This window comes from Somniosus microcephalus, chromosome 22, assembly GCF_052327205.1.
Source record: "Somniosus microcephalus isolate GS21.2 chromosome 22, FLI_Smic_1.0, whole genome shotgun sequence".
In the NCBI taxonomy this organism is placed as follows: Eukaryota; Metazoa; Chordata; class Chondrichthyes; order Squaliformes; family Somniosidae; genus Somniosus; species Somniosus microcephalus.
The window spans coordinates 11,296,957-11,310,229 of NC_141008.1; the positions used below are offsets into that span (position 1 = coordinate 11,296,957).

The window sequence follows — 13,273 nt, forward strand, 5'->3', positions numbered from 1 at the left end:
AAATATTATTTTATCCTTCGCCTCGTTTTTCTTCTTTTTTCCTCTGTTGCTTTAAGAAACAATGTAGTCTCAGTGTGAAGTGGGGTAACACAATGGGCTCGATTTTGCCATTGGGGGCGGGCTGAGGCATGTCAGGTGGTTTTCGTGTCAGGACCCCGACTCCAATGTGAAGTGGGAGAAAAGTGCAATTTTGCCCTAATTGGGCACTTGATTTCCAGCGTGTGGAAACCCCTGGCCCAGTGAGTCTTTTCATACAGAAAGTCGCCTCTGATGACGTCATCAATGCTGCTGGATTTAAGGCCTGCAAGCAGCCTTGCTTCTCCTGGAGACTTTAAACTTTATGCCCATTGCTGTGATCGCTTCATTCAGCAACTATGTCCACCAGTAGACCAAAGTGTGCTCCAAGGTTCGATGAGGCCTCCCTCCAAGCTCTGGTGGAGGGAGTAAGAGCAAATAAGGAGGTGCTCTTCCCTTCCTCCCCTGCAGACTAAAGCTGCGTGGCTGCAAGTGGCCCAGGAGGTCAACTCAATCTCTATGTGCCGCAGAACCTGACTGCAGTGCAGGAAGAGGTTTCATGACCTTTTCCGCACAGGAAAAGTGAGTATGACTTTCCCATCACCCTCAATCTGATCGCCATCGCCTCTCTTCACCAGCACTCTGCTTTGCCAACCTCTTCCTCCATATCCCACTTGACACTGACATCCCTGCACCCTTACCCATTCCTTTTCTCTCTAAGGTCACATTCACTTAACTATTCAACCATGCAGCCCTCACACTCCTTATCACTGTGATGCAATGACAACAACTTACAACACACAGGGAGAGCACTTTGTCTCCTTCTAAGCATCTATACTATGGATTCTCTACACTCACTCCTTCATTCTCACTCAAACTCCACTTGTGTCCCTCATTGCAGGAAAAGAGAGCCCACAATAAGAGGGAAAGAGCGAGGACAGGAGGAGGGCCACCCTCAGTAGCCCAGCTCACCACCTCAGAGGAGGTGGCCCTGGAAATCGCCGGTGTCGAGGAAGATTCGCAAGTGGGGGATGGACAGACGGGCGCATCACAGCAAGCTGGTGACAGAATAGTTTGGCATCTCTCTCATTGACATTGCATGAGTGACTGATAATGATTTTGATGCTCTAACAGATTGATTTATGAGCATCTGCACAATTCAATGTGCATGCAACCTTTACCTCACCTCTCTAATTCTTTCCTTTACTTCCCCACAGGACCGTCCCCACTAGCCAGGAGGAAGAGCCTGAGTTTCCAGACTCTTCACAGGAAGCTGCAACCTCTGAGGGCGCAGCACCTGCAGAATTCACCGCACCCAGCACCAGCGCAGACACGCACACCTCGGTGGGACCTTCGCGAGATAGAGTAGTGTTGTCACCGGGTGTATCACAGCTCACAAGTGAGCATCAGCAGATGGTGGAGACAGGGACAGCAGTGGAGAGTCCTCGTCGGAGGACGCAGGACTCTGCCAGCTCAGCTCCGCTGCATGTCGACCCTGTGCTTCTGGGTCCATCCAGAAGGAGAGCGGTGCTGGAACTCCAGGAACAGATGCAGGAGTCTCTGGCAGGTTTTGTCTCCAGGGTTGCTGCGAGTGTGGAGTGAATGGAGGAGTCCATCGCTAACATGAGCAGGGCCTTTGTGGAGGCATGAACGCATCACCACGGAAAGGATGACAACCTCCGTGGAAAGGATGGTTAGAGGAGAGGAGGTAGAGGAGAGGATGGCTACGGCCATGGAGGAGCTAAGTCACCAGAGTGTTGAAAACATGGTCATTGTTCAGAATAGACTGGCATCTCTTGAGCGATGGTCAGCTATTGAGCATAGAAATCAGACCTTCATGGAAGTCTTCTGGAGTAGGACTTTCAGTGTAGAAACGGGTCCTCATGAGTCCCCTGAAATGCAGCAAGGTGCTGTCCAGCCACTTGCTAGCTCTGAAGTAGGGCTGACCCATGAGAGGGATGTTGGTGACAGAGAACAAGGAAGTGGGGGCTCCTCTCCAAGCGCTCACACGATCATGCCACTGCAAAGCCCTCAGTCAGAGCCCCACCAGAGTCCCCACCCAACTGAGATCAGCGTCTCAACCCCTGCACAGCCGCAGGAGCAGCAGACTGTTGCTGAGCCCTCACAGGTTCGCAACCCCAGAGGATGGCCACCAAAGGTGTCGAGACAGGAGCAGCAAGAAAGTGAGCAAGGGGCCTCCACATCTGCTGAAGCCACAGGGGAAGCACCACGTAGGAGCACGCGTAAGAGGAAGATAATGCACAAGTAGTCACAAGGGTGGTCACTTGGGTGTTATGCTGTGTTTATTTTTGAAATGCCATCAGTTGCTTGTTGTGATAAAAAATTCTGATTGTAAACTATTGAAGTTGTGGCCTGTGTCATTTCGCAAATGGGACTTCCACATTGAGGGCTTAGAGCGACTTGCAATTGTCAGTATGGTGGTCAGAGTAATAGGAATCTGCAGGTTCTTGTCCATTGTCGAATCTCTGGTAAGAAGGTGCGAGGCAAAAGTGTTTGATTGTGCAGGCTAAGCAAATCTGGCCAAGCTGAGTGCGTCCCTCGCATCCCGGGCAGCAATGTGGTCACGCGCTGGCGCCTTCTGGCCTGTGCATCTTCAGGTGGGTGACTAGCAGTTTGGCGCTCCTGTTGTTGCTGCTGCTGTTGGTGCTGCTGTTGTTCATGGTGCTGCTGCTGCCGCGGCTGGTCTTCGTCTGAATCTGATGTCCAGGAGGAAAGGAAATAAATGGTTCCCATGCTTCTGGTATATACCTCAGTTGAGGAAGCGCTCAGTCAAGGTGGTGAGAGGGGTTTCCCAGCAGGTCACACTGGAGATGGGTCTCAGGCTCCAAACTTCAACAACAATGAGTAGGCCGCTAACAGTTCCCCCAGACCTGAGACAACAAAGTTCTGCCACCTGCAAATGATCATTGGTGAAAACTCCTTTTTAATGGTGGAGCTGCAGCTGTTAGTAAGCAATCCACTTGTGAGGCCACCAGGATTACCTGGTGTGTTCCAGAGGAGACGTGCAGGACGGGGGAAATGTGTTAAAATCAGAAAGGCCTCTCAAAATGGGATTATAGAGGCACTTAACTGGTTGTTAAGGGCCTTAAGGGCCTATCCCGCCTCTTGGAGGCAGGATGGAAACGGGGTCAAAAACCCTGATTCTGGGAAAATTGCTCAGAGGCGGGCTGGAGGCGGGATCGGAGCCGCCCACCATTTTTTTGCAATTTTTAACACTTCACACGCCTCCAATCCCGCCTCCTCGGGCCTGGCAAAATCGAGCCCAATGTGTCTTTGTCAAATGAGCAAGAATGTTGGATCTTTCTACACACCTAGTGAGGTCATTGACTTTTTTGCTGCCAATGATGAGATATCTCATCCCGTGTATTGATCCTGAACAGTTTAAGCCAGGCTCTCACCTTTGGGAAATGACTAGGACTGGCGGGACCATGACGTTCCTCCTTATAAGGTACTTTCTGGAACAGGCAGTCTTTGTGCGGCCATGTTGTCTGGTTTTGATATAAGTGGTCGGAGACAGCTGAGCAAAGGAATCTTACTGGCTTAAGGCTGGCAAACTAAATTGAGCACCACACCAAGACCGATCTGTCAGGGGGATAGTTGCCTTTCCTTAATCAGATAGGGGAAGGTTTAAGAAGTCACAAGGGTAACGTCACGCCATTCTCCTTGGAGTGCAGCTGTACACCGCGATGACTGAGCTCATCCTACGGTACTTCAGACAACCACTGGCAGCACAGGAAGGCTCATCAATGCTGATTCCCTGTCCCCTGTGTCTGCCTGTTTCAGCACTCATTATCTAGCGAGACTGGAGCCGAGAGGACAAGAGCTGTCGGCTCAGTCCCGGTGATTCTGGATACTTTTTAAAGAGGCTGGGCTGCACCAAATCTTTCCCCTGATAATATAATGAGCCCACTATCGGACGGAAGGGTGGAGCTTCCTCTTTAACCTATTCCAGTAAACATGGTCACCGTTAACTTCTAAATCGATGTGAGACATTCGTTTTTATGTATTAATAGGAATTTGTTTTCTGTCTCTCAATTTTCTTTTCATTCTGCTGTTTGTCACAGGGACAAGAGTTTGTTTCAGTATTCTTCAAAAAGGCACCCTTCATTAAGGTAACTTCATTGTGTCTGAGTGTGTCTGTGTGCATGTGCTTTTCTCATTGCCCTTCAGAACTATTTCAATGCTTGCTCTCTGCCTCTGTCTTTCGTCTTTCATTCCCATTCTATTAGAGTTGTGTTGGTGTTTCGCACATTAGAGGTCGTCCATTCTGTGTTGGATTTGGATAATGTCCTGGTGCGCGCTGCTGACAATTCACAGGCGTGGGAGAGAGCCGATTTGTTTCTGGTGCCTGAGTGTGTGTGAGTGTGAGTCAGTAGGCTGGCCTTACTGTCTCGTTCAAGGTGAACAAATTCAAGTTGTCAGGATTACAGGCGGAATCGCCAAATCTGACTCCGTCAACTAGCTCACTCTGGCAAAGGGGAAGCCAGGCCGATGCAAGTTAGGAATTAGGGACCCAAAATTCATGAGGTAGGGGAGCATGAAGCTTGGCTGGTCAACCACTGGGGCAGGAATTTGGTTGGGAATCTGATCCACCAGGATTCCGTCCGTTTAGAGCTGTATCTGAAATCCCAATGTGGGCATTGGGTGGGCACCTCTTCTGTCCGTACCCCCCACCCCTTGTCCCGGCAGCAGTTTTTGGGAGGTGTCTGGGGGCTACCTGAGGAATTCCAGCCAGCACATCAATCTTAAATCCAGCGATACTACACTTACTCAGGCTGGGCATGGTTTTGTGGCTTCAAGAGCCCCAAATATTTGACAGGGTAATGAATCCCAGAAGATATTGATTATCTGTGAATGCTGGCACTGGTTTTGCCCAGTTGAAGCATCAGGGCATTGCTTTGATTTTCCTCTGGGCATTGGGTTTAGGTACCTCTGTTGAGCCTCTCGAGGTGGGGCCACCCACCCCCATTATTAAAACAAAACTGTCCCTGGGATTTGAGACAGGGCCAAAGGCCTGAACAGTCCGTGGCCCAGGGTCTTGGCCTACCAGGGGTGGAGCTGGAACTCAGCAATTGCAGGGCCTAGGAGTAGGAGTAAGAAGAGCATGAATTGGAACTAGTCCTATCACCATCTCGTCTCGTTTTGAATACCTCTTAATGTCTCTTCTCTTTTGTTCTCTCCCAGCCTGGCCTCTGAATCTATTTCATTCCCTGTGCCTCTTTAGTCTTGACAAAGGGGTTTTCACCCAAAACGTTGACTCTATTTTCTCTCCACGGATGTTGCCTGGCCTGCTGAGTTTTTCCAGCATTTTCTGTTGTTATTTTGAATTGGGACATGTTCACCCAACGACCTATGGAATAAATTACCGGGCAGAGCTATGAGAAGGACAGCATCAGTAGAGAGAGAAACAGAGTTAACATTTCAGGTCGATGACCCTTCGTCAGAACTGGAAAAAGTTGGAGAAGTTCTGACGAAGGGTCATCGGCCTGAAACGTTAACTCTGTTTCTCTCTCCACGATGCTGCCTGACCTGCTGAGTGTTTCCAGCATTTTCTGTTGTTGTTTCAGATTTCCAGCTCCTGCAGTATTTTGCTATTGTAGAAGGACAGTGTAAGTGGGCTCAAGGAGTATCTGGATATGCTTTTGGTTGAGAGAAGGGAGTGAGAAGGTGTGTAGGTGGTTGATCCTCTAGGATGGGGCCTAATAGTCTTTCCCTAATCTAAAAGTTCTTCAATCAGTTGGGACCAGTCTCAGTTTACTGCTAGATTACCACAAACATCGGTAATCCCTATTTTACTACAGCAGCAAAGATTTTTAGAAGTTAAAAAGACATGGGCCTAGAAATTCAGTTGGCGCCGCGCCAGGGCTTTAGCGCCGGAAAGTTAGCGCCGGCGCTAAGTCCCCCTGCGCGCGCCAAAAATTCAGTAGCGCCGCGCCCAAACGGCTGCCGGCGCTACTGAAGGGTGTTTGCGCCTGAAAACTGGCGCTACGCGCCACATTGCGGCGCTATTCCGGCGCTGCGGCGCCCGATGCGGTGCGGCAGGCTCGGGAAGTGCAGGCCTCCTCCTTCAGTTAAGGAGGAGCTGCCTGCACCCGCCCGCTGGCCGGTAAAATCGCCACAAAAATGAGCCCGGCACCTCGGGGAAGTGCCGGGCTCGCAGCCGAGAAGCATCTGTTCCGCGGGGGGGGGGGTGGGGGAGTCCGGGGAGGGAGGTGCAGGCAGGCGGCCGGCGGGAAAGCGGCCGGCCGCCGCTCCACCTTTATGCGCCGGCGCAAAGTCGTGTAAGACTCTGTTGCCAGAGTCTTAGTTGCGGCTGCCACGGGCGAGGCGGCCGCAACTGAATTTCGGCGCTGGGGCCCGTCGGCATGGCAACCGGGACGCTGCGCACACCGATGACGTCATTGGTGCCGGCGCAGCGCTACCGGTCTACCGCCGATTCCAGGGCCCCAGGGAATTTTTAAACTGGCCATAACTCCGGCGCTAGGCCCTCCAGCGCCCCAAATGGGGCGCTAGGCCTACTGAATTTCTAGGCCATGAGTTTGGCGTTTTGCCGCCCGTTTGGAGGCTCTTCGCTGGTCAGTAATTCAAGTCGTTCCAATGTGCTGAAAATCTGATCTATTCTAGCCTTACTTTTGTTTTGAAGTGGCTGGGTTTTACCTCTCGATGGTTATGGGTGGGGTGGGGGGGGGGGGGGGAATTTCTACCCTGCTGGTATTTCATAGAATCATTGAATGGTTACAGCACAAAAGGAGGCCATTCGGTCCGTCAAGCCCGTGCCGGCTCTCTGCAAGAGCACTTCAGCTAGTCCCACTCACCCGACCTTTCCCCTGCAATCTTTTCCCTTCAGGTACTTATCCAATTCCCTTTTGAAAGCCACGGTTGAATCTGCCTCCACCACCCTCTCAGGCAGTGCATTCCAGATCCTAACCACTCGCTGCGTAAAAATTTTTTTCCTCGTGTCGCCTTTGGTTCTTTTGCCAATCACCTTAAATCTGTGTCCTCTGGTTCTTGATCCTTCCGCCAATGGGAACAGTTTCTCTCTATCTACTCTGTCCAGACCCCTCATGATTTTGAACACCTCGATCAAATCTGCTCTCAACCTTCTCTGCTCTGAGGAGAACAATCCCAGCCTCTCTAATCTATCCACGTAACTGAAGTCCCTCATCCCTGGAATCATTCTCGTAAATCTTTTCTGCACCCTCTCTATGGCCCTCACATCCTTCCTAAAGTGCGGTGCCCAGAATTGGACACAATACTCCAGTTGAGGCCGAACCAGTGTTTTATAAAGGTGCAGCATAACTTCCTTGCTTTTGTACTCGGTGCCTCTATTTATGAAGTCCCTTATCCCGTATGCTTTTTTTAACTGCTTTCTCAACCTGCCCTGCCACCTTCAATGATTTGTGCACATATACCCCCAGGTCTCTCTGTCCATGCACCCCCTTTAGGATTGTGCCCTTTAGTTTATATTGCCTCTCCTCGTTCTTCCTACCAAAATGTATCACTTCGCACTTTTCTGTGTTAAACTTCATCTGCCACGTGTCCGCCCATTTCACCAGCCTGTCTGTGTCCTCTTGAAGTCTATCACTATCCTCCCCACTGTTCACTATACTTCCAATTTTGTGCCATCTGCAAATTTTGAAATTGTGCCCTGTACACCCACACCCAAGTCATTGATATATATCAAGAAAAGCAGTGGTCCTGGTACCGACCCCTGGGGAACACCACTGTATACCTTCCTCCAGTCCGAAAAGCAACCGTTCACCACTACTCTCTGTTTCCTGTCACTTAGCCAATTTTGTATCCATGCTGCCACTGTCCCTTTTATTCCATGGGCTTCAACTTTGCTGGCGAGCCTATTATGTGGCACTTTGTTGAATGCCCTTTCAAAGTCCATGTACACCACGTCAACCGCTTTGCCCTCATCAACCCTCTCTGTTATCTCGTCTCATATTTTTTAGACCTCACAATTACCTGGAGGATTCAAGATTAAATTTCTCCATTAATAAAGCAAGAGAATGCATTTTTTTTACTCCGTAATTCATGGTCTGCTAACTGAATTGGAATCATACATTACAAATGAGGAATTTCACGTCCATCTCTTGCTGGAACCCGGTGTGATGTTACAAACTGTATCATTCGACTTTTAAACCAACTGGACTGTGATAATTCTTTCAAACTTAGCAACAGTAACTTGCATTTATATAGTGCCATTAATGTAGTAAAATGTCCCAAGGTGCTTCACAGGAGTGTTATCAAACAAAAATTGACACCAAGCCACGTAAGGAAATATTAGGACCAGTCACCAAAAGCTTCGCAAAGAGCTAGGTTTTAAGGAATGTCTTAAAGAAGAGAGGGCGGAGAGGTTTAGAGAAGGAATTCTAGAGCTTAGGGCCTAGGCAACAGAAGGCATAGCCACCAATGGTGGGGCAAAGGAAGTGGGGGTTGCACAAGAGGCCAGAGTTGGAGGAACGGAGAGATCCTGGAGGGTTGTAGGGCTGGAGAAGGCTACAGAGATAGGGAGGGGGTTGTGGCCATGGAGGGATTTGAAAACAAGGATGAGAATTTTAAAATAGAGGCATTACTGGACTGGGAGCCAATGTAGGTCAACGAGCACAGGGGTGATGGGTGAAACATAGAAGCATAGAAGATAGGAGCAGGAGTAAGCCACTCGGCCCCTTGAGCCTGCTCCGCCATTCAATGAGATCATGGCTGATCATCCAAATTCAGTACCCTGTTCCTGCTTTCTCCCCATATCCCTTGGTCCCTTTAGCCTTAAGAAATATATCCAACTCCTTCTTGAATATATTTAACGAACTGGCCTCCACCGCCCTCTGTGGCAGAGAATTCCACAGGTTCACTACTCTCTGGGTGAAGAAATTCCTCCTCATCTCAGTCCTGAATGACTTACCCCTTATCCTTAGACTATGACCCCTGGTTCTGGACTCCCCGACCATCGGGAACATCCTTCCTGCATCTAGTCTGTCCAGGCCTGACAGAATTTTATAGGTTTCGATGAGATCCCCTCTCAATCTTCTAAACTCCAGTGAGTATAAGCCCAATCGACACAATCTCACAGAATCACAGAATCACAGAATCTACAGTGCAGATAGAGGCCATTTCGGCCCATCGAGCCTGCACCGAAACATATCCCACCCTATCCCCGTAACCCCACATATTTAATCCCCTAACACTAAGGGTCAATTTATCATAGCCAAATCAACCTAACCCGCACATCTTTGGACTGTGGGAGGAAACCGGAGCACCCGGAGAAAACCCACGCAGACACAGGGAGAATGTGCAAACTCCACACAGACAGTCACCCGAGGCCAGATTTGAACCCGGGTCCCTGGTGCTGTGAGGCAATAGTGCTAACCACTATGCCACCGTGCCCCCCTCCTCATACGTCATTCCTGCCATCCCAGGTATCAGCCTGGTGAATCTTCGCTGCACTCCTTCCATGGCAAGAACATCCTTCCTCAGATAAGGCGACCAAAACTGCACACAATACTCAAGGTGCGGTCTCACCAAGGCCCTGTACAACTGCAGCAAGACATCCTTGTTCCTGTACTCGAACACTCTTGCTACGAAGGCCAACATACCATTTGCCTTCTTAACCGCCTGCTGCACCTGCATGCTTACCTTCAGCGACTGGTGCACAAGAACACCCAGGTCTCTTTGTACTTCCCCTTCTCCCAATCTATTGCCATTCAAATAATAATCTGCCTTCCTGTTTTTGCCACCAAAGTGGATAACCTCACATTTATCCACGTTATAGCGCATTTGCCATGTTTCTGCCCAATCACCCAACCTGTCCAAATCGTACTGGAGTTTCACGACATCCTCCTCACAGCATACCCTCCCACCCAGCTTTGTGTCGTCTGCAAATTTGGAGATATTACATCCAATTCCCTCGTCCAGATCATTAATATATATTGTGAACAGCTGGGGTCCTAGGACCGATCCTTGCGGTACCCCACTAGTCACTGCCTGCCACTCGGAAAACGGGTGAACGGGACTTGGTGCGAGTTAGGACACAGGGCAGTGAGCACAGGGGGTGATGGGTGAACGGGACTGGGTGTGAGTTAGGACACGGGGCAGTGAGCACAGGGGGTGATGGGTGAACGGGACTGGGTGTGAGTTAGGACACGGGGCAGTGAGCACAGGGGGTGATGGGTGAACAGGACTGGGTGCGAGTTAGGACACGGGGCAGTGAGCACAGGGGGTGATGGGTGAACGGGACTTGGTGTGAGTTAGGACACGGGGCAGTGAGCACAGGGGGTGATGGGTGAACGGGACTTGGTGCGAGTTAGGACACGGGGCAGTGAGCACAGGGGGTGATGGGTGAAAGGGACTTGGTGCGAGTTAGGACACGGGGCAGTGAGCACAGGGGTGACGGGTGAACGGGACTTGGTGCGAGTTAGGACACGGGGCAGTGAGCACAGGGGTGATGGGTGAACGAGACTTGGTGCGAGTTAGGACACGGGGCAGTGAGCACAGGGGGTGATGGGTGAACGGGACTTGGTGCGAGTTAGGACACGGGCAGTGAGCACAGGGGGTGATGGTTGAACGGGACTTGGTGCGAGTTAGGACACGGGGCAGTGAGCACAGGGGGTGATGGGTGAACGGGACTGGGTGTGAGTTAGGACACGGGGCAGTGAGCACAGGGGGTGATGGGTGAACGGGACTGGGTGTGAGTTAGGACACGGGGCAGTGAGCACAGGGGGTGATGGGTGAACGGGACTTGGTGGGAGTTAGGACACGGGGCAGTGAGCACAGGGGTGATGGGTGAACGGGACTTGGTGTGAGTTAGGACACGGGGCAGTGAGCACAGGGGGTGATGGGTGAACGGGACTTGGTGCGAGTTAGGACACGGGGCAGTGAGCACAGGGGTGATGGGTGAATGGGACTTGGTGTGAGTTAGGACATGGGGCAGTGAGCACAGGGGGTGATGCGTGAACGGGACTGGGTGTGAGTTAGGACACGGGGCAGTGAGCACAGGGGGTGATGGGTGAACGGGACTTGGTGCGAGTTAGGACACGGGGCAGTGAGCACAGGGGGTGATGGGTGAACGGGACTGGGTGCGAGTTAGGGCACGGGGCAGTGAGCACAGGGGTGATGGGTGAACGGGACTTGGTGTGAGTTAGGACACGGGGCAGTGAGCACAGGGGGTGATGGGTGAACGGGACTGGGTGCGAGTTAGGACACGGGGCAGTGAGCACAGGGGGTGATGGGTGAATGGGACTCGGTGCGAGTTAGGACACGGGGCAGTGAGCACAGGGGGTGATGGGTGAACGGGACTGGGTGTGAGTTAGGACACGGGGCAGTGAGCACAGGGGGTGATGGGTGAACGGGACTGGGTGTGAGTCAGGACACGGGGCAGCTGAGTTTTGGATGAGCTCAAGTTTATGGAGGGTGGAAGTTTAGATTTTGTTTTTCTGTTTGTTGTTCGCTGCTTGCCCTTAACCAGCCAGTTTTGAAATAGCGCTCCGTACTATTATATGACACACTCTAGCAGATCAGTGTGGTACTGTACAGCTCAATCACAGTGTTCTAGAGGAGAAAATTAGCATGGAATTATCTGAAATAACAAAATGGGCATTGGGGAAGGAGAGGATGATAATTATGGGGCATCCTGATTACCATAATTAAATAGGGGGTGAATAAATGGAGCTAACACAGGACTACCCCTTGACACCATCTGTTGGAAGAGAGGCCGGGAAAAAAATGTTATTTAATTGAAAAATTGAGAGATAAACAAACAGTGATCATAATAATCCAATTAGATGCGACACTGTGAGTACCAGGTTACTAAATAAAGACATTGGATTTCAGGAAAGGAATTTTTGAAGCTATAGGCCTCAAAGTGGAGAGAAACATTTGAGAAAATGGATTGGAGGGTCAAGCACCAAACATAAATAAAATGCCTTTAACGTATCCGTGTGGGTACGGAGGGAGTGCTGCACTGTCAGAGGTGCCATGTTTAAAACGAGGCCCTTCCTGCCCTCTCGGGTGGATGTAAAAGATCCCGCGGCACTATTTCGAAGAAGAGCAGGGGAGTTCTCCCCGGTGTCCTGGCCAATTTTTATCCCTCAACCAACATCACTGAAACAGATTATCTGGTCATTATCAGGTTTCCTTTTGTGGAATTTTGCAGTGCACAAATTGGCGGCCAGTTTCCCTACATTACAGCAGTGACTACACTTCAAAAGTAATTCATTGGCTGTAAAGCGCTTTAGGACCTCTTGAGGATGTGAAAGGCGCTATATAAATGCAAATGTATCTTTCTTGCTAAATAGTGTACGAGTATGTAGTGTATAAATACAGTGATCTACACAAAGCAGAGAACCTCAAAGATGGCAAAAGGAAATCACGGCAAGGTTCTCTCATATTTAAGGAAGTGTTTGGGAAATCTAGAACAATTTAAAAAACTACAGCAATCCACGATGACAGGAGGAAATCATAAAAAGACATCGTAAGAGAGAATAGGGTAAAAAAGAGAATCGTTAAACTGCTGGGACACTACCATTTATTTGTGAAGTGTACACTATGCTATACAGCTGCTGGACCTGCTAAAACCTCGAGTTAGATGGACACTGACTCCCCCATCACTGATGCGACTTGCCCCGTTCTCACATTCTGGCCTCTCCATATTGGCTGGTATGTAACTTGCTCGAGTGACATCCTCCAGGGACATGAGGTGGCACTGCAACATGCAGATGTGAGGGGGGTGCTGCCCGTTATCCAATGTCTACTACACATTCCAGCCACCCCATTTTGTTTTTCTTTATATTATTTCTTGGGATGCGGACGTCGCTGGCAAGGCCAGCATTTATTGCCCATCCCTAATTGCCCTTGAGAAGGTGGTGGTGAGCCGCCTTCTTGGACCGCTGCAATCTGTGTGATGAAGGTGCTCCCACAGTGCTGTTAGGGAGGGAGTTCCAGGACTTTGGCCCAGAGATGATGAAGGAATGCTGTGTCCAAGTTGGGATGGTGTGTGACTTGGCTTGAGGGTAATTGAAAGCATCAATATTTCTAGCCACATTTATACCTTCCACACACTGGGAATGTTTCATACACACCTTAAGAACAACGTAAGCCACTATTACATGTGTTGATCACTCTCTGTGTGTGAAGAAGAACTTCCTGATATCAGTCCTTTTTAGTTTAAACCTCTGGTCCCCTTGTTCTAATCTCACAGTTTAATTTACCTTTTCTGTGCCATTTACAACCTTGTATC

At 50.1% G+C, this 13,273-nt stretch overlaps 1 protein-coding gene across 2 annotated transcripts in view; it reads left to right on the top strand.

Moving 5' to 3' along the window:
* Positions 1-13,273, top strand: part of LOC147102029 (calcium/calmodulin-dependent protein kinase kinase 1-like) — a 227,662-nt gene that overhangs the window by 198,774 nt on the left and 15,615 nt on the right. The window contains exon 16 of one of the 2 annotated variants that reach the window (XM_085964177.1): positions 4,101-4,148. The exons of the other annotated variant lie outside the window; for it this stretch is intronic. Coding sequence (XP_085820303.1) covers positions 4,101-4,148 — 48 coding nt within the window. The remainder of the gene's footprint in view (positions 1-4,100; positions 4,149-13,273) is intronic. 2 annotated transcript variants of the gene reach the window in all.